The 27,287-nt window shown below is 40.6% G+C and overlaps 1 protein-coding gene across 2 annotated transcripts in view; it reads left to right on the plus strand.

Moving 5' to 3' along the window:
- The first annotated feature begins 247 nt into the window (after positions 1 to 247).
- LMBR1 (limb development membrane protein 1) overlaps positions 248 to 27,287 on the plus strand; it is a 162,741-nt gene continuing 135,701 nt past the window's right edge. For both annotated transcript variants that reach the window (XM_044679823.1, XM_044679824.1), the window contains exon 1: positions 248 to 313. In XM_044679823.1, coding sequence (XP_044535758.1) covers positions 248 to 313 — 66 coding nt within the window. The remainder of the gene's footprint in view (positions 314 to 27,287) is intronic.

Consider the following 27,287-nt stretch of genomic DNA (forward strand, 5'->3'; position numbering starts at 1 on the left):
AATCCCTTTCTCTCATCACCCTCCTCCCTCTCCCCTCCACCCTCCTCGAGCTCTGTCCTCCCCCGAGCACGAGCGGCTTCCGTGGCGGCGGCGGCGGCGGTTGTTGTTGTTGTCGTGCCCGCGCCCGCTCCCGCTCGGGCAGCACCACTTGCTCCCCAGCTTCCAGCCCCCAGCCCCCGGCCCCTGGCGGGCGATGGTGCCGCGGTGCCGGCAGATCTGGGCGGCGGAGAGGAGGGCATGAAGGAGGATGGAAGCGGAGGACGAGGTGTCCCTCCGGGAGCAGCATTTCCACAGCCAAGTGCGGGAGTCCACGGTGAGTGAGGGGGGGGAAGGAGGAGGGAAAAGGGAGGAAGGCGGAGGAGGAGGAGGAGGGAGCAGGAAGGGGGCGCTGCCCATCCGCTGCCGCCTCCTCCACCTGCTAGGGCTCGGCCTTCCATTGCCAAGTGCGGGGAGTCGAGCGCCCGACCCCGCGGCGGCCCCTCCTCTGCTTTTGCTTATCCTCCCTCGTCCCACCCCCTTAACCCTCCCCCCACCCCCTCGGGCTCCTGACATGCTCTCCGTACCCCCTCCCTTCCCCCACCCGCCTCAGCCTTGGCTTGCCTTGGCTTCCCCTGGCCAGCACCGCGGCCAGGGCTCGGGCGCTGTCGGTCACACTCGTGTGCTGACCACCCTGCCGCGGCTGCGCTTGTGCCACGAGACGCTGCTTCGTGACACCCATCCCCTCTGGTCCGCCCTGGGGGGTGGGGGCTGTCCTGTCACTCTAAGAGTCTTTTCAGGATTTCCTGAGACTTCAGCTTGCTTATTATTGTCTGAGCTTGGCTTGGCACTACCCTTCTCCTTGATTTGGAGTCAACACTTCCATCTTTGGTTTCGTTGCTTCCCCCTCTTCTTCCTTCCCCCTCTCTTCCCAATCAAGGTTGTAACCTTTCCCTCCTCGGTGGGAAGAAGATTGGACTTCACTAAGAGCCAGGGCTTGGATGAAGGTCCAGAGGCCATAGGTACAGACTTCCGGAGAGGCGACAGGTCTTTTAGTCCAGCCTTCAATCTCTGTCACCAGCAGTGGTCAGGAAGGAGACACCAGAAACGACCTATATATAGAAGCTGAAGTTTGATATTTCCATCTGTACCTGTTTTTTTTTTTCTCCTCCCCTGCTTTTAAAGGAAAAGGATGTGTGTGTGAAGTGATGGCAGCATAGCAGTGATCCATGCATTTTTCTTGAGCCCTCTTAGTAAAAGAAAGAGGTAGACTTAAGATGAGGAGAGTGGCAATAGTAGTTGTAGAAATGCCTTGTTTTCTTTTTGTCCATAGGCAAGTGAATGTTTCAATTTTTCTTTGGAACTCAAACTTCACTCTCTTGTCCTTTTTGTTCTCCTCCTCCTCTTTTTCCTACACTTCCTCTCTCTTCAAGCCATTTTTAGTTATATTTTACTTTTGTGCTTTTTGGTCTCCCCTCAATTTAAGTCCTGCCACTGATATATCATCTCAGTGTAATCCTGGTCCAGTTACTTTGCCTTTCTGGGCTTTGGCCAGCTCTTTATAAAGGACTACAGGTTTGTTGGACCTTTGTAACAGTCTGAGCAAACTTACAGATCCCTTCTCAGTATAATGTTTTTAAAATGACATATAATTACAAAGGAAACCAACAGTATTGGAATACAATTATCAAAATATATTTTTTTTAATTTACAATTCCCAGGTTTGCTTTAGAATTGTAAACTGAAGAGAAGATGCAGACCTGCACTGGTAGAGGGAGTTTTTTCTGCCAATGAATTAAGAGGTCTACTAGTCCTTGTCTCTATCCAAATAAGTAAAGTATTATAAAGATCAGTTACATTCTGTAAATTAGTGTGCTGTATCTCCTTTTGCCTTACTTCAGTACACAAAGCTTCAAATAATTTGTATGAATTTTCTACAGTTCTTTAAAACATGAGTTCTTATATTTTTTAATATTATATTTGAAAATAACATGCCAGATTTCTGTTAATTACAATTCTTTGCAATTTTAAAAAGGTTTTCCATGGTAGTGATCTGTTTGTCATGTTAACAATTTTTGATTGGCTTTCCTATGTTTTAGTTTGAGTCTCACAAAACTCTGCAATAGAAACTTTATTACTGAGAAAACTGAGGCCTTAGAGAAGATAAATGGAGAGGGCTGCTTTGGAGGATGGTGAGCTGCTCTTCACTAGAGGTCTTCAAGGAAAGATTGGATGACCATTTTTTGGGATGTTATAGCGGGATTACCGTTCAATTATAGTTGGTTGGGATTCACTGAGAGTCTTTTGAACACTGAGGTTTCTGGGATTCTCTGACTTGCCTTGGCGGGTCTAGGACTTATGTCTTTTGATTTGAAATCTAGAGTTCTTTTCACTATTGTACAAGGCCTTTCCTTATAAATGATATTTGTGTTCATCATATTTTTCAAGTTTTAAAAAATACTCATGCAGTGTCTCATTGTGGTTTGGATGTGACCCTGGGAGTGGTTATGTCTGGAGACCAGTAGCTTGGGCACAGAAGGTTTGGAAATTATAAGATTTGAACTGAAAGAGGTTTCAGAGGTCATGTAGTTCAACCCAATGATTTTATTAGTGAGAGTCACTCACCTGGTGAGTGGTGGCAGAGCTAGGACTTGATCTCAGGCATTGTAACTTCAAACTTGGGCTCTTCACACTGTACCATCCTGCCTCTACACCAGCCTGTGGAGTTGGGAATTTTTTTTAGTAAGCAGTGGGAGTCCTTTTGTAGTGCAGCAATAACTTTATACATAATTTCCGTTCCCCAGAAGTCTATTGCCTATGAAGCCTAGAAAGGTTTTTTTGTGGAAGAAGAGTAAGAAGAAAATTGTTAAAAGAATGGAGTATGGAGATAGAAAATAAATAGAAGAGCTGTGTGGCTGATGAGTGCTTAGTGTATATTGTGCCTAAAGAGATTGTTTCTTAGGAAAGAACTAGTTAAATAGGGAGGCTAATTGGTCTTGGGGGAGGGCACTTTGGTTGATGCAACTTATGGTTCCTTCTTGGCAAGGAGTATGCAAACAATACATCCCTACTTTTACTTGAATACTGTTGAGAAGAAATTGGAGTATTCTCATTTGGCTTCTACCTTCCTTTCCAACTTTATGCCAGTTTTTTCCTCTACTCATCCTTTAAGATTTAGCTTAAATAAAATCTATGAAGTGTTCCTTATCTAGCTTAAAGTGATCTGTCCTTTCAATTCCTTATTGACTGAACTTTAGTGCTTTTCTTCTTTTATTTATTTGTTTGTTTATTCTTTTGCCTTACCCATGGTTTTATTGGAAAAAGAATTCTTTATTCTCTTGTGAGGGAAACTACCTCACTGATGCTGGTCTACCACAGTAATTTAAGAATATTAGAGAATTGCTTCAGGCACCAAGACATTTAAATGACTAGTGTCCCAATTGGTATTATCTGGAGTCACGGTTTCAAACTCTTGGCCTGCTGAATGCAAGTAGCTTTCCCACAAAACTCCCAAGTACATCAGGAACCAGTTTCAAATATAATTGGGAAATGTTTAACAAAATAAATGAAATTACAGTACAATATAGAAAATGTTAATTTGTACTTTTCTAAGTTGGTGTACTGCCTTCAAGCATTCATTTCTATTTGATGCTGTTAGTTTATCTATCTGATATAGGTGTGTGTATATAGTATGAGATAGCCTATTGTTTAGCACACACATCAGATATTACACTGTTGAGGAGATAAAGTAAAGTAATTGCACATACAGTAATTTCACATCAATCCTGGACTTTACACATAATATTCACTAATTTTGTTTACAGGGGACATGGTTATCAATTAAGTTCTTCCTTCCCCCCCCCCAGTTATGTAGATATCATAGATTTCTGCGTATTCTTTCAATAGTGCACACAATTCATTACAGTTACATATAAAACAATAGATTTAACAACACAAACAACACCGTCTCCTTCAATCTTTACTGCACATATTATATTTATATCATATATAACTTGACATTTAGCTCTATTAAATTTCATCTTATTAGACATGCCCCAGTGTTCTTAGTATCAATGTTTAGTTCTTAGACTATTAAGTGAGAGGTGAAAGCAGATGTTTTCTTAGGAGCATGGATTTAAGATTCTTGCTTTCATTGGTCTGAATTCATATTGATTTTCACTTAAACTATGCCATATAAATAAGTTAGTTCAAATAAATAGATTCTTCATTGATTCTTTAGTGAACACTTTGTATTCCAAGTCTTAGAAAGCACAATTTACAAGTAAGCAAGCTCATTCAGAAAACAAACCAAACCTTTAAGGGTGAATGAAAGTTTAAGAATAGAATGAGCCCAATATACTGTATCAGCTATAGCAATGTATTATGTTAGTTACTGTTCATAATGATGACCCTGAGGCCCTGTAAGGTCCTGAAGTGACATCAGAATCATCAAAGAAAGATGAATACTTCAGTATACTGCAAACTCCTATTCATTTTGGAGGATGTTTTACTTCTAAAGATTACTTCAAATAGGGAATCTCTTGAATTTGCTTTTCTGAGCAAAAGGAAGAGGAAGGAAATGAACATTTATATGGCACTAGACACAGTTAAGGGCTTAACAAAATTTGTCATTTGGTCCTTACAACAGCCCTGTGAGAATGCTGTTATTATCTTCATTTATAGAAAATGGAGGCAAAGAAAGGTTTAGTGATTTACACTGAATCTTGAAGCCAGTAAATATTCAAGGTTGTATTTGAACTTGTGTCTTATTGACTGAAGTTTACTGTGCTACCTGGCTACCTAGGGGAATGGGAGATATATATGCATCTATACAAATATAATCATATATATATAATATAAATTCATCTATACTTAAATATATGAACATGTATATCATATATATGTATGTGTATACATATATATACTTGCTGCTACAGATATATATATAGTTTTTTTTTCATTTTCTTAGTGGGGTTGACCCAGAAATTGAGAAGAGACATTTAGTTTCAGTGGACTAACTTGAATATTTTTGGCTAAATTGGAAGAAACCATGTTTGCAGGTTTTAGAGAATTCTAGTATCTTGATGCAAAAATCCAAAGTACTTTGTTTTTATCTCTACTTCTTCTTGCTTCCTTCACTTCATTCCGATCCCCCAAGTTTCTGCTCTCTTGATTTTCATCTCATTTCAACCAGGGTTACCTTTTTACCCTCAGCGTAGGTACTCCTTTAACCATGGCAGATTCTGCAGTTCATTCACATATTTTCATTCTCTGATTCTTGTCTATGTCTCTCCATAAGGCTACATTAGAAATCAAACCCTATATGTTAAGCTTTGAAGCTAAACTTGGTCATTTTAATTTTGAATAATCTATAGTTCTGATGATGGTTTTTCTTTCCACATATTTTGTTGTTATTGTAATGTATAATAATAACTAGTGTTATAGTGTTCCTTGAAGTTTTAAAAATGCTTTACATATGTTTTTTTTATTTGATCCTTAACAACTACCCTGTGAGGTAGTGCCATTATTATCTCAATTTTACAGATGAGTACACCAAGGCTCAAAGAGATTAAGGTTCTTACACAGACAGGGCTGTAGTTAGTGTCTGAGCCTAGATTTGAACTCTGGTCTTTCTGACTTAATTCCAGGGCCACCTAAGGTATATAACTGGGTGGAGAACCAGTGGCACTCATGCCAGAGAAAGCCCTCTCTGTGGGCACACACACTGTCCTTGGGTTGGGCTGCTCTCCTTCCCTTCCATCTCCACACACCTCTGAGGACTTTTCTCACATCCCTGCCCCTCTGCCTTATAGCCCAATGGGAGTGCTTTCTTCCTTTCATATCTGGTGTAAGGGGAGGGCAACACTCGGCCTAAAAGGTTTATCATCACTGGTATATAACTTCCAGGTGTTGCTGTGCAGAATGGAGTTTGGCTGAGGAGAGCTTTTTGATTTCCTTTCTGAGAAGTGGAGTTCTCCCCATCTCTCATCTTCTGGCATGAGGCTTTCTTCCTCTAGTTATGTCTCTGCTCTGCCCCATCCTCTGGAGGCTGGTTTCTTGCCATGGGTCTGATGTCTGAGCAGCCACACCTGATTATAACAATTAACTGGCTTTTAGCCCAAAGGAAAAGGGAAATTGTCTAGTTTTTAATTCAGGCTTTTTGAGAATTTTAAGCTAGAGATTATAAATTTAAAAAAATATCATCACAGCTTGACTTTCTTCCAGACCCAAGATCTCTGGTCATCAGGACAGGATTTTAATTTCTCCTTTTCTCTTTCTATTTGTACTCTTTTTGCTGCAAATAAAGATGAAAATGAAAAATTTTATCTTAATCTAGGGACAGATTTAAAGTATTAATAATAAGGAACAGAATAAAAAGAAAACATTTGGATTTAAGTCCCTACCTTTTTGGGTGGAAAAGAAAGGGTTAAGAGAAAGTAGAAAGAAGTCATTACATTAACCTTCAGAATTCCACAGCCTGGGAAAGCTCATCAGTGATTGCACTTATCTCACACTTAATTCAATTCAGTAAACTTTATTGTGGTTGTTTTGTCATGACCCCAGGGTCACACAGCTAGTGTGAGGCAGTTTAGGCCTTATTTGAACTTTGGTCTCCCTGACTTCAGGTCTAGCTTGTAAGTTCTAAAATTAATATCCAGTGCCTCCAAAGCATGATATTTATGATGATTTATTAATATAAAATTAGAAAACTGGGGAAACGTGGGGAAACAGGTCCCTACTCGCCCCATGTGGCTGCAGCCGCTCCTCCTCTAGCACCTCACACCACACTAATTCCTGTGCCAAGAAGAAGCTCGTGACCACGCAAACCCAAGTTAAATACAGCCTGCAAAAACGCAAGTACAGTACGAAAAGCTTAAGAGATTATGGATATGGCGAAAGGGAGTTTGGGTAATGTAGTTTCAGGGGGTACAAGGGCTTCCAACTTTACATTCCCCCCTATGATCCTTTGGGAGTCTCCCCAATGGATCATGAGAACATAATCAAATTAAAATTTACAATAATTTGGAGATAAAAGGGAAGAAAGAACAAAACCAATTTTTGGTGCATTGACAAAAAGTCATTTAGGGGACATATCTCTTTCTGGCATAAAAGTGTCTATTCAAAATAAATACATTCAACTCCTACCCCCCCCCCCCCCCCGCCCACCAAGTTCAAATTCTCCATGTCTCAAAGTTCACTCTGGATCTTCTGGTGCAGTGTGTGGTCTCTACAGGCATTTTCATGATGCCTTCTGGATTCTGGGAAGTAGTCTTCTGTTCCAAATTAGGATCAAATTCGAGTCCAGATTCACAGCAATAACATAGTCCTCCCTGAGGAGAATAACTATACATTCTCCCCTGAGGAAAATACAGGGATACACATAAGAATCACATAGGAATACATGGTCAAGGCATAAGGTATATGAATCAATTATCAAAAACATCAAAAATTCCAAAGAAAAAATAAAAAAGAAAAAATAACCTCTGAGGGAAATATAGGATATTAAAAAATGTAAAGAAAGAAAAATTTTAGGAAAGAAAAAAAATCACAAATCACAACAGGTTCTTGTAATGATCCATGCCTCATAAGCTTCCCAAGAACAATCACTCACTAACCTAATTTAGCAGCAAGTAAGTTGTCACATCATGAAAGAAATTGAAACAGTTGGGAAATAACATTTCCTGGTTCAATCCTTTTCTTTACTTTCAGAGATAATGGAGCCAGAACAATTGATGTTGAGTACTTGACATAGAGTGTGGTACAAGGAAGTCCTACATCTTAACATATGTTAAGCATTGCAACCTTGAGTCTCACACAAGATCAAGTCTTTGTGCTGTTTGTGTAGAATGTCATCAATCCCTGTAGGATTGGTTTGGTTTCTTTCCTTTTTTGTGCTTGTTTGGCACTTTGCAGGTCAACTTCTGTGCTCCTTTGTGGTCTGATTCTCCTTGGATTAGACATATTCATCGAGCAAAAGTCTCATAATAATTAAATAACTAGTGGCAGGTTTCCATAGTCTGAAGTTTTTTGAGTATGCATTTATACACTAGGCAAATGGACATTTTAGCTTATTGTTATTGCAAAAATCAAAACAGTCAAAAATCTAATGCTGGTCATATGCTTCAAAGGTAAAAAAAAATGAGAGAAAAGAAAAAAAATCAAATACTGTATTGCACGTGTAGGAAGAAAAAAACAAAAAACTCCCAAAATATTAAAAATGTGTAGTTTCACAATGACAGAGGTAAAGAATAGACCTTAATTTCCAAAATTAAGATTTATTCCCTCTTTAACTTGCCATGATCCAAAGTGTGAGTGCAAATGAAGTAGATAAAGCAATAATACATTCAAGAAAATGCAAAAGAAATGACTGTTTTGAAAGGCACATCAGGTCAATATAGGTCACTAATACAGATATTCTGCTGTGAGGCAGCACATGTATCATTCAAGTACAAGGATCAGTCAACAAAATAGTGCAAATCCAGCAATAGAGCATTCTCATCACAATAGTCAAATACAATCAATAATGAAATATAATAAGTACAGTCAATTATAATTAGTACAGAGAATTATTCATTATCAATAGAGGGTACTTGTTTCACATGACTACAATGAATCCCTGAGTCCCTTTCCCCAATTTTAATGGCTCTTGGTGTAGTTAATAGGACCTGGAATGGTCCATAAGCAGGTTCAGTTGACCCAGTACGTTTGAAATTCTTTATGTACACACTATCACTTGGGTTCAAATTGTGAAGCGAGAAGTCTAAAGGGCCTGCTTGAACAGCAGCTCCAGAGTCATGGAGTTCTCACAAATTTATTTGTAATTGTCTGATATAAGTGGCAATGGTTGTATCCCCGCCTAACAATGAAGTATAGGCAAGGATAAATGGTTGTGTCTGAATAGGTGGATATCCAAATAGCATCTCAAATGGTGATCAAATGGTGAGATAAAATAGGGCCAGAGGTAGAATTTCAGGCCATTTTAAATGAGTCTCCATGCACAATTTGCCAATCATAGTTTTAAGTTCTTTATTTATCCTTTCAACTTGGCCAGAGCTCTGGGGATGATATGATGTATGGAATTTTAGGAGTTATCCCCAAGCATGAATAAATTTGCGATAAGACTGAGTCAATAAAATGAGTTCCTTTATCAGAATCAATGTGTGCTGGCAGGCCAAAACGAGGAATACTCTCTTTCAGAAGGACTTTGACAACAAAAGCTGTTGTGGCCTGAACAGTAGGAAATGCTTGAGACCACCTGGTCAGTTGATTGATTATGACCAGACAAAATTTATAGTGTCCAGCTTTTGGCATAGAGATAAAATCAATTTGTAAATAATGTTCAAATGGTGTGTAAGCTACAGGACATCCACCAAAGGCTTTTCTTCGAAAAGTGTGCTGATTAAAGCCCTGGCAGGTAGGACAAGCTGTACATATTTTGGAGGCAATTGTAGTTATTCCAGGTGCTGTCCATACTCTTAACAGAGTCTACAATGCCTTGGGTGCCGAAATCACCACGTTTGTGGATGGAGTGACAAATATTGTTATAGAAAGCTCTAGGGAGCAGGGGTTTGCATTCAGATGACACCCATACTCCATTTATCTGTTTTGCTTTAAATCTCTGCTTCCATTTTCCCACTTCCTTGTCATTATAGGAAAGGGATAGATCCAAATCATCAGTAATTGTTAGTGGCATAATTAACTCGGGTCCTTCTAAGGCTGCTAGTTTGGCTGTAGCATCTGCTCAATTGTTTTCCCTGGAGACAGGGTCAGTGCCACCTGTGTGTGCAGAGCAGTGAACAACAACTATGGCTTCAGGGAGCTGGATGGCAGAAAAAAGTTCAGTAATAAGGTTTGCCTATTCAATACATTTTCCAGCTGATGTTAAGAATCCCCTTTGAAGTCATAACATGCCAACAGCATGACATATACTAAATGTGTAATGGGAGTCTGTGTAAATTGTGACCCTTTTATTCTATGCAATGATACAGGCCTGTTTGAAAGCTGTGAGTTCTGCACCTTGTATGTTTACATGTGAGGGTAAGGGAGCTGACCATAGAGTATCCAATTCTGTAATTATTGCAGCTCCTGTGTAGCGCACACCATCTCTCATAAAAGAAGAACCATCTGTAAATAATATTAATAAATCCGGATTATCCAAAGGGGTGTCCAGTAAGTCATTATGAGGTTTATCAGTAGTGAACACTAAAGATGTACAATCATGTAAAGGTTTTCTGGAAGTTGGCAAATCCAGGAGCAAGGTTGCAGGATTAAGAGCGTTTTAATGTGATATGTTCATTATTCAATAGGATTATCTCATATCTCGTAATCCTTTGATCAGTAAATGCCTGAGTTCTATGTCTTAATAACAATGCCTTGACCTCATGTGGGCACATTATGGTTAGAGGGCATCCTAGTACCAGATCAGCAGATTTAGTTACTAATAAAGCTGTGGCAGCTACTCCTCTAAGGCATGGTGGTGCTCTTGCAGCTACTGGGTCCAGCAGGGCTGAACAATAGGCTACTGGGCATTGAGCAGGTCCCAAAAGTTGAGTTAGAACACCTGAAGCTACCCCTTTCCTTTCATGGACATATAAAGTCATAATTTGGGATGCCTAGAGCAGGGGCAGACAAGATAGCATGTTTTAAATTTGAAAGAGTTGTTTGGTGTTCCTTTTCCAATTTAAGTGGTTCAGGGACTGTGTTTCTTGTGAATGATACAAGGGGCTTAGTGATTTCCCCATAGCGAGGGATCCACAGCCGATAAAATCTTGTTGCTCCAAGAAATGCCCCCAATTGTTTTTTAGTGGTAGGAGCACTTAAATTTGGGGTGCTTTCAATATGTTTTGGAGAAATTAAATGGGACCCAGCAGTTAAAATAAAATCTAAATATTGCTCTTTGGGGAGACAACACTGAACTTTATCTTTGGAGACCTTGTGGCCTCTCTTATGTGGCTCCAAAAGGAGATGCTTGCTATCCTCTTGGCATGCCTCAGCATTTGGTGAGGCCAAGAGCAAATCATCTATATATTGGATTAAACGGCTGTATTTAAATTTAATGGCATCTGTATCAGCAATTAAGAATTGTGTGAACAATGTAGGGCTGTCCACATACCCTTGAGGCAAACAATAGCATGTCCATTGGGAACCTTTCCAGGTGAAAGCAAAGATATGCCTGGAATCCTCATGTCTAGGTATGTAAAAGAAGGCTGAGCACAAGTCCACTACTGTAAAGCATGTAGCTGTGCTAGGAATAGAAGAAATGATAGTATTTATGTTGGAAACTACAGGGTCTCTTTATAATGTGATTGTTCACGGCCCTCAAATCCTGGACAAATCAATAAGAGATACTTGCCACTGGGCCCCAATTTTGGCTTTTTAACAGGCAGGATTGGTGTATTGCATTCAGATTTACAGGGAATTATGATGCCTTGGTCAATTAGTGAATTTATCACTGGGGTAATGCCCTCTATTGCCTCCTTCGAGAGAGGATACTGAGGAATGGAAGGAGGTGGGCTAGATTTAGTTTTAATTTGGACAGGAACAGCCGATTTAAGTAGGCCAACATCAGAAGATGATGTGGCCCAGAGAGACTCAGGTATATCTGTTGGGATTTCAAAAGTGGGAGACTCCTTCATCTCATGACTATCTGAAAGAAGCACAGGGAGCAAAGTTAAGGATTCCTCAGGCAATTCCAGTGACATAGAGCCATCTGGAGAGCAAATTATTGTGGCTCTAAGCTTACATAAAAGACCTCTCCCCAGCAAATTTATGGGGCAGCCGGGCATCAAGAGGAAAGAGTGCTCCATATTCAGGGGTCCTAGAGACACCATTCTAGGGGAAAGCTTTGGGATCTTTTGGGGTTTCCCTATTACCCCCACTACATTTATTGATCCTATAGAATTGAAATATGGGCCAGATGTATTCTTCAATACAGACCTGGAAGCTCCAGTGACCAAAAGACAGTCATAATAGGTGTTACCAAACGTTCACCTTCATAATATTTGGGTAGTTCCTTAAGCTCCTCCTTGAGGGGCAGTAGCACCCTGGGTGGTTTGGGGGCGAGCTCCACTCAAGATATATTGCTCTGGAGTCATTTGGTATGAGTTATCAATTGCCTGATCCATATTCCTACATTTATTATGAATCCTAAAGTTGTGATTCCTGAAATCATTATTGTAATCATTATTTCCATAATCGTTATTATTTCTAAAGTTGCAATTCCTGAAGTTATTATTTCTAATTGCTTGTTTCCAATTCCTACAGTTCATCATTATGTGACCACTTTTTGCACAAAATTGGCATATAAGGGGCTGATAGATTCTTGGAGAGGGGCAATTGCCATTGGTTGAGTATCATGCCCTTTTAGTTGTTTTTCAGATTTATTACTTAAAGAGTCTAGTTTCTTTTGAACCATGTCCAGTAAACTATTATTCTCTTCCTGTTTTTCTTTATGGTTGTTAGAGACATAAGCAGCAGTTCTCCTTAATTCATCAAAGTCCATTTCAGGCCACTTAGGGCAATTTGTTTTAAAGTAATCTTGGACTTCTCTACCAGAGTTATTGACAGATTGTTCCCTTATTTGCCTTATATCCTTTTCAACAGAAATATTAAGTTCCATGTATCTACCTCACAACTCAATGAGCCTGTCCATGAATTGGGAGGGTGTTTCATCGTCAGATTGTGTAATGTGTTTAAATTTGGTCCAGTCATGTGGTTTCTTGATGCATGCTCACATTGCTTTAAGAATGGCATCCCTAGCAAGATGCAAGTCTGCGTATTCTTTGGGGTTGTTATACTGCCATTGAGGATCTTCAGATGGCCAGTGTAATGCACAATATGGTTCAATTGAAGTTGCATGTCAGCCTGCATTCTCCTTTGGGTAGCTCATTGTGACCTTCCAGTCCAGAGAAAAAAGAAAACTACAAGTTACATAGGAAGAAAGAGGCAATCTGGAACTCTATAAGATCCTAATTGAGCAAAAACCACAAGGGTTTCTTGTAGAGTAGCATTGATACTGCTGAGCATTGTGATCAAAAGGGTAGATTAAAGGGAAGTGGAAAAGAGAATAAGTTTCAATGTATATATTAATTTGTTTATCTATTTATTTTGATCTAATTATTTATTTTGGGTAGGGGCAGGCTAAAGGATATTGTATATTGTTTTATTTTATTTTATATAATGTCATATGATTTTGTTGGATTTTGTTTGCAAAAAGGGGAAAGTTATTTATAATTTATTCAATTATGTTATATATTATAATTTGTTTATAATATATAGTTTGTAATTTTTTATTTGTAATTATTATTTAATTTGAAAAAAAATTTTTTTAATGCCTTTATTTATTTATTTGTTGGGTGTTGCTGTCCTCTGGTGGCAGAAAAACACCCACTATGGCTCAGCAGGAAAAAGGAGGAAGAAAAAAGAAAAAAAAATTGGTGCGGTTTTTTTTGAGTGCTTTCTACTGACCTCTGGTGGCTAAGTGGCCACACTATAACAGGGAAGGAGGGTAAGGGGTGTGGTTGTGTTTGCTTGAAGCCAAAATGGAGGATATGGCTACAAAACAGGGTGGATTTGCTCTAAAAGCCTTCACAGTCAGAAACTGGGAGTTGAAGCAGATACCTCGGATTATGAAACCCAAGTTGGGGCAGGGAGGGAGCTAGGATAAAGCCTGGGGTGGGTGAAAAAAGTCAGGACCTCCCCAGGCCAAGGTAAAGAGCCCTGCAGATGTCAGGGAGCCCTGGGGCTGGGACTAGGAGAGGGAGTCTTTCAAAACTTACCAGTCACAGCAGCAGTGGCTGTAGAGGTGGTCCCTGCAGCAGCAGCAGCAGCAGTGGTAGCAGGAGCAGCAGCAGCAGCACAGTGCAAGGGGTCGGGGAAAGCAGGAAGCCATCTGAAGGCAGCAAGAGCTATCAAATCAGCCACGGCTTGGGAAGCAGCTTAAGCCTGGTGCTGGCAACAGAGGCTCTGGCTGCAGCTGGGGTGGCGACAGCCCAGCGCAAGGGTCAAGGGGGTGGGAAGGGTGTGTGGAAGAGGCGGGAGGCAGCAGCTGCTGGGCTCACCAACAAAGATTTTTTTTTTTTAAACCCTTAACTTCTGTGTATTGACTTATAGGTGGAAGAGTGGTAAGGGTAGGCAATGGGGGTCAAGTGACTTGCCCAGGGTCACACAGCTGGGAAGTGTCTGAGGCTGGATTTGAACCTAGGACCTCCCGTCTCTAGGCATGGCTCTTAATCCACTGAGCTACCCAGCTGCCCCCTGAAGATTTTAAAATGGTAGAAACCTTGGCCACAGAGGGCGAGGGGCACGGCTCGGCTGGGACCTAGATCTGAGGTTAGGTTCTGAGAGTCCCTTCCTGTTGCCAACTGTAAGTTCTAAAATTAATATTCAATGCCTCCAAAGTATGATATTTATAATGATTTATTAATATAAAATTAGAAAGCTAGGGAAACGTAGGGAAACAGGTCCCTACTCACCCCACGTGGCCGCAACCTCTCTTCCTCTAGCACTGCACACCACACCAATTCCTGTGCCAAGAAGTTCATGACCACACAAACCCAAGTTAAATACAGCCCAGGAAAACTCACGTATGATACGAAAAGCTTAAGGAATTATGGGTGTGGTGAAAGGGAGTTTGGGTAATGTAGTTTCAGGGGGTACAAGGTCTTCCTACTTTACAAGCTCTCAATCTCCTGTGTCACCTGGCTGCCCAAACATTATTAAACACCTGCTACATGCTGGGCACTCACTTCCATAGAAAAGAGGCAAAAGACTGTTCCTGTCCTCGAGGAGCTCAAAATCTAATGCAAACAAGCTTACACAAAGTAAGCCATATACTGGATAAACAGTAAATAATTAACATAAGGAAGGCACTGGAATTAGAGGGATAATTGGAACAAATGAGGCAGAGAATTCCAGGCATGGGTGACAGCCAGAGAAAATGCTGGGAACCAAGAGATGGAGTATCTTGTTCTTGGTATAGCCCAGAGACCAGTGCCATTGGATCAAATTGTATGTGTTTAGGAATAAGGTATAAAGAGTCTGGAGAGGTAGGAGAGAGCTAGGTTATAAAGGATGTTGGATGTTAAACGGAGCATTTTGTATTTGCTTCTGCAGTGTGGCCTCGGAAATAGGAAGTCATTGGAGTTTACTGAGTAAGGTGGGAGAGAGGTGACATGATCAGACCTATATTTTAGGAAAATCATTTTAGTGGCTGAATGGAGGGTTAATTGGTTTGGGGAGTGGGGAGAGACTTGAGGCAGTCTGAGGCTGCTACAGTAATCCAGACCCAAGGTAATGAGAAGGCAGTTGGAGATGTAAGATTGAAGGTCAACAGAGAAATTGGGGTAGGAAAGATTCGGAAATCAGAGTCAAAAAGATGGTAATTAAATCATTGAACTGAGAAGCTCACCAAGTGAAGTTGCTTAGAAGGACAAGAGAAGAGGGCCCAGGCCTGAACCCTGAGGGACACTATGATTAGAGGGTGTGACCTGGATGGGATCCAGCAGAGGAGATTGAGAAGGAATGGTCAGAGAGGTAGAGGAAAACCAGGAGAGAGTGATATTTCAAACACTTAGAGAGGAGAGAGTATCAAGAAAGAAATAATGATCAGCGGAATCCAAAGCTTCTGAGAGACCAAGGAGAATGAGGACTGAGAAAAAGCCATTGGATTTGTCATCTAAGAGATCCCTAGTAACTTTGCAGTGAGCAATTTCAGTGGAATGATTAAAGTCTGAAGCCAAATTGTAAGGGGTTAACTAAGGAGATAGAAAGAGGAGAGAAAGTGGAGGCATCTATTGTAGACTGCCTTTTCAAAGAGTTTATCCACAAAGGGTAGAAGAGATACAGGATGATGTTTAGCAGCTATAGAAAGATCTAATGAGGGGTTTATGGTTGGTGAGACATGGGCATATTTGTAGGAAAAGAGGCAGTAGGGAGGGAGAGATTGAAAATAAGTGAAAGAGTAGATGACAAAAGAATAATCTGTTGGAGGAGACAGGATGGAATGTGATCACTTGAACAAGTAGAGGGGTTGGTTTCGCTAAGGAGTAAGCCCACTTCATGATGTGAGTGTCAGAAGGCATCAGAGTGATAGAAGATGAGGAAGAGGGAGAAGAGTGAGCTCATGGTGAATTGCCTCAAGTTCTGTAAAAGATGAGGCGAAAGTCTCAGCTGAAAGTGGGGGAGGCAAGCCATGGGAGGTTTGAAGAAGGGGAACCTTTGTGGAGAGTGGAATAGGGAGTTGTTAAAGAAAGGCATGGGAGGATTGCCTAGCAGGAGTGAGGTCCTAGTTGAGGTTATGTAGCACATTTGTAGTGTACTCAAAACAGCCATGATTTTCTCTGTCTTTGTTCAGCAGCACTTGTGAAGGTGCAGACGGGATGAGTGGTAGAAGTATTCCAAGGCTGAAGCTTGGCTTCCTGTAATTAGTGATATGATAAAGCGACTAGAGATTCAGTAGAGGGGAGAGTTGAATTGTTCACCAAGAAGTCAAGATGGGGAATAGAGCAGAGTGGCTAATGCAAGGGAGATGGCTTGGAGCAGAATCAAGGTGTGGAGGAAGAGTAGGGTGATGGAAACAGCAGTTTTCAGGTGAAGAAATCAAAACCACCTATCATCATATGAAAAAATGTTCTATATCACTCTTGATTAGAGAAATCACTCCCCATTCTCAGTACTTCAAACAACTCTGAGGTACCAATCATTTCGCACCTATCAGATTGGCTATTATGCTAGAAAAGAAAAATGATGAATTTTGTAAGGGATGCAGGAAAATTGAGTCACTAATGCACTGTCAGAAGGGTTGTGATCTGATCCAGCCACTATGAAAGCAATTTGGAACTGTGCCCAAAGGGCTCTAAAACTATTCCTACCTTTTGCTCCAGCAATGTCACTACTAGGTCTGCATCCCAAAGTGATCAAAGAAGAAGGAGAAACCTGTATGTACAAAAATGTTTTTAGTGCTCTTTTGGTTATGGCAAACAATGGGAAATTGAGGAGTTGGTTGCCCATCAAGTGGGAATGACTGAACAAGTTGTAGTATATGATTGTGATGGAATACTATTTTACTCTAAGAAATGATGAGCAGGATGACTTTGGAAAAAAAAAACTGAAAAGACTTAAAAGGACTGATGCAAAGTAAAGTGCGCAGAACCAGAAGGACACTATAATCAGTGACAGTATTTTTTGATGAGCAACTGTGAATGACCTAGTTATTCTCAGCAGTACAGTGATCCAAGATAATCCCAGACTCATGATGAAAAATGCCTTCTGCCCTCTGAGAAAGAATGGATGGAGGCTAAATTCAGACTGGAACATACTATATTTCACTTTCTTTTTTTGGTATGAGATCTCTTCCACAAAATGATTAATAATGGAAAAAATGTTTTACATGATTGCATATGTAAAATATTAGATTGCTTACCATCTCAAGGAGGGGAAGAGTGGCAAGGAGTAAAGGAGGGAGAATGGGAAGGAGGGAATTTAGAATTCAAAAATTTTTTAAAAATACGTTAAACTGTTTTTACATTTAATTGGGAAAACATAAAATATTACTTTCAAAAATAGAGTTATATAAGGGAAGGCAGAGAGGGGTAAAAAGGCAATAGATTAGAACAATTAGGTGGCTCATTAGATAGAGAGCCAGGCTTGGAGATGGGAGATCTTGACCTTAGACATCTTCTAGCAGTGTGATCCTAGATAAGTCATGTAACTCTAATTGCCTAGCCCTTACTCAGTCTTTGGTCTTGGAACTTATATTTAGTATTAATTCTAAGACAGAAGGTTAGGGTTTAAAAAAAGCCAGTAGATTATGGTCAAATAATCTTGAATTCTTGAACGTGGAGGTGGTACCTGTGGCAAATAAAAATTGGTCCAGAGGCATAGCCCCAGAGTTATAAGCATTTATTAGTAAAGAGAGAGAGTTTGATAGAGGTAGAGAGAGGTCTCAGCCTTTCTAACTTAGGGTAAGATCAGGTCCCTGATTTCAGCCCAGCTCGTTTCCCCTCCATGCTTCTATGTTGCTTGCCAGGTGCCAGCCCAGGGAGTCAGTGTGTTCAAGAGCAGAAGTGAGAGCTTCTCCTTCTTGCACTTGCCTTTAAGCGCCTCTAGCTCTTCCCTCTGTGGCACTCATGCCAGGGGATGCCGGGCCCTTAGACATGATTTCCCGAGGATGGAGGAATTGGACTTCACACACACATACACACAGAGGACAGCAGGATCCAAGGCACAAGCATCCTTATATGTTCCTCAGGTGAGGGGGAGAGGAGGTTGAGAAAGTGGGTTGAGTGGTTAGGGTCTTTGTGATAGAGTCTATATGTATGTCGAAGTCCTCTCGTGTGAGGGGAAATAAAAATAGTAATCCAGGTATTAAACTCATGGAGGAAGGAAGAGGACGGCCCTGGGTGTCTGGAGACAACATCTACTAGGATTTTGATTGAGCGGCAGCTATACATTGAAAGAACCTCAAAATAAAAAAGGTCACAAGGGATGGAGAAAGGGGAGAACTCAGAGGGGAGGAGGGAGAATTCCAATTCCTTCTATTTAAACAGGAAGTAGAAAATGAGGTGAAGGTGCAGCAGGGCCTGGGAAGAGGGGCCAGGGAGGCTGTGTCTTAGGGGAAAGCCAGGGAGATGTTGAGTTGGGTTTGGATGATGATCTCCAGGAGTTCAGAGTCCCTGGGGTGTGAAGAGTATGAGCAGGCGTGAAAATGTTCCTCTATCTTCAAAGGCCACGTGCTAGCAGAAGATGGAAGACTTGCAGTGGAAGGGAGGGTTGTTCCTCTGTAGATTTTCTCCATCATAGCTGGGAGACTGGGCTGCTAGCAGGAAGGAGAAGATGCCTGGTGTGGGTCTAGATGCACATGATTGCCTGGCTGGCAGCCTCTCCTGGGGGATTTGCCACATTGGGCAGGAGATGGAAGGCACAGAGCACTCTTCTTGCTGGAGGAGGCAGCAGGAAATTGTAGACTCCCCCCCCCCCCCAACCCCCCAGGCAGGGAGAGACTCTTAGCTGACCCAGGCTTTTCTCGGGGACATGCTCTGCCTTACACAAGCCTCTGGTTATGGCTGTCCTTGTGTATATCCAGCAGATCCTGAGGCCCCTTCACCTCTCCCGAGTGGTGCTTTACCTTCGCTTTCCTCCTATCTGACCATTTCCCAACTCCACCGGGTTCTGCAGTGACTTAACACTGCCATGAGACAACTATTCTGGGGTCTGTGAAAGAAGAAAGAAAATAAACATTTGTGAAGTGCCAGGCACTGTGCTAAGCTCTTTATAACTCATCTCATTTGATCCTTACAACAACCGTGGTAGGTGCTATCATTATCCCTATTTTAGAGTTGAAGAACAGAAGGCAGAGAGTGGTTAGTGCCTTGCCCAGGGTTTCATGATCAGCAAGTGTTTGAGGCCAGATGGGAGCTCAGGTCTTCCTAATTCTGGGACCCTCCCCTTGGCTCCCTCTGGCCTGAATCTATGGACTATGACATCAGTGTGCTTTCCTGGTTCTGTTGGTTTCATTTGTATCAGTTCATATAAATCTTCCCCATGCTTGGGTGTATGGACCTTATTAATTGTTCATTACAAGGCAGTTATTTTCCAGTATATTCATGTACCATAATGTGTTTATTCCCAAAAGAGCTACTAAGATAGGGCATTGTGATGGTGGATTTGCTTTGGAAAATCATCTTCAAAATCACATCTGTTCCTTTTTCATTCATTGAGGACATCCTCAGGGTCTGTGGAGAGCATCTCCATAAGGGTCTGGAGAGAATAAGTAGACATATGGTTTGGCCATCTTGCATGCTATGTTCTCTTTTTTGTTCTTTTATAATCTTCCTCTCATTGAGATATCTTGCTATTTAATCTCCAAATGCCTGAATGAATTCACCCAGGTATAGATATGTATTTGGCTCACTCCAGTCGCTCTTCCTGACTTGATAGGGATGCAGCATGGCACAACAATGGAAAGACAATGGCTTTGGAGTTGAGGATTTGGATTCAAATCCCTCTTCTGATGGTTAGTCCCTATGTGACCTGGACAAATTGTATAACCTCTGGTCCCAGTTTTGTCATCTGAAATGAGTGAATGATAGCTAGGTGGTGTGATGGATAGAGTGCTAGGCCTAGAGATGGGAAGACTCATCTTTGTTAGTTCAGATTTGGCCTCAAATGCTTGTCAGGTGTCTGATCTTGGGCAAGTCATTTCACTCTGTTTGCCTCAGTTTCCTCATCTGGAAAATGAGCTAGAGAAGGGAATGGCAAACTACTCCAGTGTATTTGCCCTGAAAACGCCAGATGGGGTCATAAAGAGTCAGACAGGATTGAAATTGACTGAGCAGATGAATAAATGAAAAAACATTTAGTGTTTATTGTGTCAGGTATTGTGAAAGTTCTGAGGTCCAAATGGCAGCAAGACAGTCCTTGTCCTCAAAGAGTTTACTTTCTCAGAGGAGAAGGCACTGCATCTGCAGTAGTGATGTTCAGGCAGGAGGGTTCTGGTCAGGGAAGTAGGGGAATAGTTCCTGAGGTCCTAAGCCCATCTCTTGGGACATCCTTTCCCAGAGTGTTGATTGAGTCATACTTGGAAAGCGGGGGAGGTGGCAGGTAAGTGATTATGCACCATGGAAATGGGCAGAGAAGGTGAACTCTCACCAATCCTAGGCCAGGGGCCAGAGCTGGAGTCCTGGTCAGTAGAGGTTTGTGACCAGGGAGCATTGCCAAGAGACTACCCACAAAGGGCTGGGTTAGGGCAGAACAGAGTTCATCCATCAGAGCTCAGAGGGCAGTGGGGAACTTGAGTTACTGTTCGAGGTAGATGCTAGACTGCCGATCATGTCATAGGAAGGTGGCCTGGAAGCAAAATGAAACAATTGGATTAGTTGGCCTTTGAGCCCCCTTCCAGCTCTGCCTGTGTGAGCTTATAATCTTAAGTGCTGTTGCTACTGCCTTACATTGTGGAGCCCAAATGTGATAGAATCAGTATTACTGCCGAGGAAACTAGTAGAAATATGGTGGCTCTGTTTCTTTCGTTTCTCACCAATTTGCTACTTGTCTTTAACATCTTAAAAAATTTTTATTACTGCCTTTTGTTTTTATGGTGGCCAATTGAAGCATATTGATTGAAGACCTGACATGTAGGGCAAGCTGTACATATTTTGGAGGCAATTGTAGTTATTCCAGGTGCTACCCATACTCTTTTAACAGAATCTACAATGCCTTGGGTGCTGAAATGACCATGTTTATGAATGGATTGACAAATTTGAGTGTAGAAATTTCTCGGGAGCAGGGGTTTGCCATCTGATGATACCCATACTTCATTAAGTTGTTTGGCTTTAAATTTCTTTTTCTATTGTCCCACTTCCTTGTCAGTATTGTTATAAAAAATATAAGTAACCTCATGTGGGCGCATTATGGTCAGAGGGCATCCTAATACTAGGTCGGCAGATTTAGTTACTAATAGAGCCGTTGCAGCTACTCCTCTAAGGCATGGTGGTGCTCCTGAAGCTACTAGGTCTAGCTGGGCTGAATAATAGGCTACTGGGCATTGAGCTGGTTCCAACAGTTGAGTCAGAACACCTGAAGCAACCTCTCTCTGTTCATGGACATATAAAGTAAATGGCTTATTATAATTTGGGATACTGTTTCCAATTTAAGTGGTTCAGGGACTGAATTCTTTGTAAGTGACACAAGGGGCCTTGCGATTTCCCCATAGCAAGGGATCCACTGCTGACAGAATCCCGTTGCTCCAAGAATTGCCCTTAATTGCTTTTTTGTGGTAGGAGCCCTTAATTTTTGGATATTTTCAATACATTTTGGAGAAATTAAATGGGACCCAGCAGTTAAAATGAAACCTAAATATTGGACCTTGGGGAGACACCACTGAACTTTGTCTTTTGAGACCTTATGGCCTCTCTTATATAGTTCCAAAAGAAGGTGCTTGCTATCCTCTTAACGTGCTTTGGCACTTGGCGAAGCCAAGAGCAAATTGTCCATATATCGGATTAAACAGCTGTGTTTGAATTTGATGGCATCTGTATCTGCATTTAAGAATTGCATAAATAATGTAGGGCTGTCCACAAACCCTTGAGGCAATCAAGTCCAGGTCCACTATGAACCTTTCCAGGTGAAAGCAAAGCTATGCCTGGAATCCTCATGTACAGGTATAGAAAAGAAAGCAGAGCACAAGTCTATGACAGTAAAGTGTGTAGCTGTGCTGGGAATAGAAGAAATTATTGTGTTTGGGTTTGAAACCACAGGATGTCTTTTTATGACATAATTATTTATAGCTCTTAGGTCTTGGACAAATTGCTATAGGTAGGGTAGGTTCAGGGTCCCTTCATGGTCACCAAATAAATGTGAGGGGGTGAAGGAGGAAGGTAGATAGGAGGAAGGATGGATGAGAGAAAGGAGAGAGGAAGGTAGAGGAAGGGAAAGGAAGGTAGTGGTCCCCAGCCCCAGCAGAGGGAAATTGACCAGAGCCTTTTGGGGCTCAAATAAAAGATCAGAGAGCAACTTAGGGTTTAGAATAGCTAGGTTTTATTTAAATTAGGAAAGGAAATGTTAGGTAGGGAAAGAGGGTCTCCTTTGCTTACTGGGTAGAGAGAGTTAGCTCTGTAGGGTCCAGAGAGAGAGAGAGCTACCTCCAGGCTTGAGAAAGTCCAGGATAGAGAGAGAAAAAAGCACCCAATACTCTCTTTTATACTTTCTCCAACACCTCCCACAAAGGAAGTGGGAGGTGTTGGGGGAAGTTATAGCAGTCAGGGCTTACAATAATTTTAAATGATACAAAAGGTATCGATATGATAAATAATTTGGGGCAACTGGGTGGCTCAGTGGATTGAAAATCAGGCCTAGAGATGGGAGGTTCTAGATTCAAATCTGGCCTCAGATACTTCCTGGCTGTGTGACCCTGGGCAAATCACTTGACCCCAATTTCCTAGCCCTTACCAATCTTCTGCCTTAGAACTAATACACAGTATTGATTCTAAGAAGGTAAAGGTTAAAAAATATATATATATATATACATATATACACACATATATATATGTACATACATATATAAAAATAAAAAATTCAAGGCACTTTAAGTATGTACTATTTGCTAGTCAGTGTGCTTTGTAGGCCTATATATGTATATTAAATAAATATAGAACAAATACAAGATAGTTTAGGGAGAGAGGCTACTAGCATTTGGGGGTATCAGGAAAGGCTTCATGTAGAAGCTTGAATTGAGGAAGCAAAGATTTTATGATGTGGAGGTTTAAAAGGAAGAGTGTTCTGGATATGGGGCACCTGTGCAAAGACACAAAGATTAGAGATGAGTATATCTGAGAAAATGCCATTTTGGTTAGACTATAACAGTGATGGCAAACCTGTGGCACAGGTGTTAGAGATGGCATGCAGAGTGTTCTCTGTGGGCATGTGGCTGCGCTCCTTCTCCCCTCCCAGTTCCTTACTAGAAAGGCAGAAGGACTCGGGTGGAACTGCTCCCCTCCCCCTCTCCACCTTACCTGATATTATTCACATTCCCTGCCCCTCTGCCTAGCAGCCCAATGGGAGTACAGAGGGGGTAAGATGGGTGATGTTCAGTGGGGAAGGTGGGCAGCACACAGAAAGCAGAGATGGAGGGGAGCAAAGCATTCAGACCACCCCCTCCCCCTCTCTATAGTCACTGAGGACATGCATGCCTCACTTCACCCACTTCTCTGTCCAGCAGCCCAATAGAAGCGCTTCCTTCCTCCCCTGTATGGGGTGGGGGTGGGGGGCACACCTTGGCACTTGGTCTCTAAAAGGTTCACCATCACTGGAAGGGAAGGGAGCATATTTTAAGGGTAGAAAAGTAAGATTAGGATACAACCTAGGTACCACCTCCTATATATGTTTTTTTTTTTTTTTAATTTCTTTTCCTGTGTTCCAATGATAAGTTCTTCCTCTTGACATAACTTTGTTTTTTACATATTTTGGTTCTTGATTTAGGCTTAGTTGAATGTTAGTACCTAGAAAACAAGGACCACTTGATTTGTGTCTTTGAATCTCCAGGACCTAGCATATCACCTGGTATACATAGAAGATAGTTAATGTGTGTCTGAATTGAATTTCTGATTTCCTCTGTCAGGTAACTTGATTACCACTACTCCATTTTATTCATATTTGAGGGTTATTAACCTAGGAAGAAGGAGAGTTTCATTTTTTACATTGGGATATTACTTAAAAATTAAGTATCAAGTCATAATGTAAAATACAGCATCTAGTATTCTCTGCATGAAAAAAATACCTGTTTATTGACATTTCAGTCATTTTTTTGGAACTCTTTTCTTTCCTAATTGAATGCTTCTTTAAATAAAAATTTAAAATGACCAAACAAAGGAGAGCATAATCAAGAAGGGATAAGTCTCATAAAATCAAATATAAAAATAGGCCAACTAAGCTTGAAAGAGAGAGAGAGAGAGAACCAATATGTACAAAAAGACTTAATAGCAGTATTAATCTGTATTACTGATCAACTCTTCTATTTTTAACTAGAATCTGATAGTTTTGATTACCACTACTCTGTAATGTAGTTTAACTTCTGATTCTTTTAGACACCATTCCTTCTTACATTTTTTCCTCATCATTCCCCTCAAGATTATTGAATTTTTACTCCTCTAGATAAATTTTTTTTAACTCTCCATAGTAATCCTTTGGTATTATGATGGTATAATAATGAATAAATAAATTAATTTTGGTAGTATTGTCATATTTATTACATTGAACACTCATGAATTAGGTAATGGTTGAACAAATTATAACTTATTGATCTAATGCAATATTATTGTGAAGTATGAAATGATGAAAGAGGAGAATTCAGGGAAACCTAGAAGGACTGATATGAACTGATGTGTAATCAACCAAGTGAACAATTTATATCATGACTACAACATTGTAAAGGAAAACAACTGAAAAACTTAAGAATAATGATGAATACAATGACCAATCATAACTCAAGGAGACTGCTTCTTCATCTCTTGGTGGAGAAATGTTGGACTAGAAGTACAGAATAAGATATATATTTTTCTTGTCCAGTACATGGTCAGTATGTATATTTGTTTGCTTTATTATACTTTTTTGTTATAAGGAAGGACTTTGGGGAAAGTTAGCAGGAGAAGAGAGGTATAGTTATTAGTGGTAAAAAATCCTAAAGAAAAGAACATCAATAAAATATTTAAGAATACATAGAAGGAAGAAGGTCAGAACAGGATATAGACAAGTAGGACAGTGTTGGTACTACCATGTTAAATTTAATATGGAGATGTAGGTTGGCAGAGACCTGTAACTCAACTGTGGTCAAAAATATCCTTTTATATCTTTACACATCAAAGCAACTATGCATGAGTACAACACTATCCATGTTGGTCAGGCCAGAGTGTAAGCTGAGCAGTGCTTCTATTGCTTAGAGCATGGTAACAGTCCCATTGGTACCAAGACTAGTGACAGGACCTTGGGTGGGTGACGATGACATAAATAACTTTTTTGGGAGACAGAGACTGGGAAGCACGTACACAGAGCAAACTTCATAGACTTGGAGTCCATTAACAGTAGATGAGGGGGCAGCTGGGTAGCTCAGTGGATTGAGAGCCAGGCCTAGAGACGGGAGGTCCTAGGTTCAAATCCGGCCTCAGCCACTTCCCAGCTGTGTGACCCTGGGCAAGTCACTTGACCCCCATTGCCTACCCTTACCAATCTTCCACCTATAAGTCAATACACAGAAGTTAAGGGTTTAAAATTAAAAACAAAAACAAAAACAAAAACAAAACAGTAGATGAAGGTAGGGCTAGCATCTCTCTCAGGAGCATCTTTGTTGAGGAAGATACTACCAATAAATATACCTGGGGTCGTTATGTTGTTGGGAAGAAGATCACTGCTCTTGTTGGAGAACATTCAAAAACTGTTGGACCCAGTGCAAAGGACTTGTTGGTATTTTTATAGCCTTGGGGTCAGTATAGGCTCAGGCTTCACTCTCCCTGCTGCTGCTCTCTTCTGATTACAATAAAAAGTCTGAGCAGGAGTGCACTGTCTATCCAGCTCAAAAAGTATCCACAACTGTAGTGTTACCCTACAACTCTATTCTGACCACCCTTATCATGTTGGAACACTTGCACTGTACATTTGTGGTGGAGCCACCTTTAACATCTGCTCTTGAATGTGAAAGTGACCCATTTACATCAACTTTAACTGGGCTCATTGTCCAGAGATTGTTTCTTGCATTATTGCCTCCCTGCAATTGGATGATGTAATTGGCTAGATATACTGTTTTAATTCAGAATTTTGAAGTAAAACATTCTACATTGAGCATTGAATATTACAAATCTAGAACAATGCAATTTAATTTTTTAAAAAGAATTTTTACTGGGATCTAACAGGCTTAAGGGAAATTCTTACCTCTCCTAAAGTTTTTCTTTACAAAAGTACCTAGACAGATTTGTTTTATTGTCAGGATAAATCAGAGGTTTTCATGAAGAACCAATAACATTTACATACATATGATAAATTATATTTTTACAAAGTACTGTATTTTCTCCATAACAATCTTGTGAGAACTTATCTGGCCTATATAATAGAAAAATAATAGACAAATAATAGAATAATTTGGAAAATAGTTTAAATTAGACTGATCCATTTTTACTCACTGGAATGAGCAGAAACATCTATTTAATGTCAGAACTATTCTGTGTTTGGTTGTTTTACTTCTTTCCAAAGAATCAGTTATCCTGTCAAATTTTGGGACCTCTTGGTTGGGTCCTAATCTTCAAATTAGATGAGGCATCAGTTTCTTCATCCCTTTGGGGATAAACTGCTTCTACTCTTTCTTCCATGCTTTTGTTTTAGTGGAAATCTTCATTTGTTTTTTGATAATGCAAGAAGAAATGTTTTGCATTCTGATTGACTACAAGCTGCTGCTTTTGCCTTTTCTGTGGAGGCTATGTTTCAGTTCTTAGATCTTGTAGGGAACAGTGGAATATTTGTGCTCTAGACTTTAAGGGGAGCTTATCATCCATCCTTCTCCATCCTTGTGATTATGTTGTGAATGAAGAACATGCGCTTTAATAACGTTTTTGTCTCTCAAGTCATGTAGGTTCAATGTATACCTTGATGCTTGTGTTTTTTGTGAAACCATTTTGTCCTCTCTAAATTCATTTTTAAACCTGTTAGTATAGATTTCTCAATAGTTGGTATATCTTTTCTTGGAGCTTGGAGCTTACATTGACAAATGAAATGGGACCAATGTAAAATATCCTAACTTACTTTGACTTAGTGAGTAGTAACTCCATAATTAT

This window comes from Gracilinanus agilis, chromosome 5, assembly GCF_016433145.1.
Source record: "Gracilinanus agilis isolate LMUSP501 chromosome 5, AgileGrace, whole genome shotgun sequence".
Taxonomy (NCBI): Eukaryota; Metazoa; Chordata; class Mammalia; order Didelphimorphia; family Didelphidae; genus Gracilinanus; species Gracilinanus agilis.